The 605-nt window shown below is 70.1% G+C and overlaps 1 protein-coding gene across 1 annotated transcript in view; it reads right to left on the bottom strand.

Annotated features, from left to right (window-relative positions):
* Nucleotides 1-605, bottom strand: part of LOC134099499 (C2 calcium-dependent domain-containing protein 4C) — a 1,290-nt gene extending 685 nt beyond the window's left edge. The window contains exon 1 of the mRNA XM_062552392.1: nucleotides 1-605. This exon is cut by the window's left edge and continues 685 nt beyond it. Coding sequence (XP_062408376.1) covers nucleotides 1-605 — 605 coding nt within the window.

Below are 605 nucleotides of genomic sequence, written 5' to 3'. Positions count from 1 at the left end.
CCCGGCCCGCCGCAGTCGCTGGGGTTGAGGTGCGTGGCGCCCTGGCCCGCCGAGCGCCGCTGCGAGTTGGGCGACGTGAGCGGGCTGGTGGGGTCGCTGTGGAAGAGCGACTCCTTGCGCCGCGTGTGCGGGCTCTCCATCAGCGTGGTGAAGCCGTACGAGGTCTGCGCCTTGGGCACGTAGGGCAGGGACATGGCCGTCTGCGAGTGGGGGTCCGCGTTGGTGGTCAGGTCGCCGTTGTCGGTCGACGCCAGCTCGTCGGCGCTCTCCACCTGGATGATGTGGCGGTTGGCCGCCTTCAGGAGGTTCTTGGTGTCTCCGGCGAGCCGGTTGAGGAGGCGGGGGCTCCGCGGGCTCCCCTTGGGCGCCTTGCTGCTGATGACCTGCTCCGAGGAGGAGGGCCGCAGCCCGGCATTGCGCGGCTGCGGCTCGGGTGTCTCGGCCTCGGGCGGGCAGCACACCAGCTTGGGCGGGATGAAGAAGTCCGGGATCTTGTCCGGCGTCAGCACGTTGCTGTACGGCGTCGCCGGCTTCTCCTGCCGCTCAGCAGCTGACTGCAACTGCCGGCTCTCCACCGAGCCACGGATCTTCTCCAGCAGCCACAT

This window comes from Sardina pilchardus, chromosome 2, assembly GCF_963854185.1.
Source record: "Sardina pilchardus chromosome 2, fSarPil1.1, whole genome shotgun sequence".
NCBI lineage: Eukaryota > Metazoa > Chordata > Actinopteri > Clupeiformes > Clupeidae > Sardina > Sardina pilchardus.
Note: the sequence above shows the minus strand (reverse complement) of the source record. Positions and strands in the feature narration are given on the sequence as shown.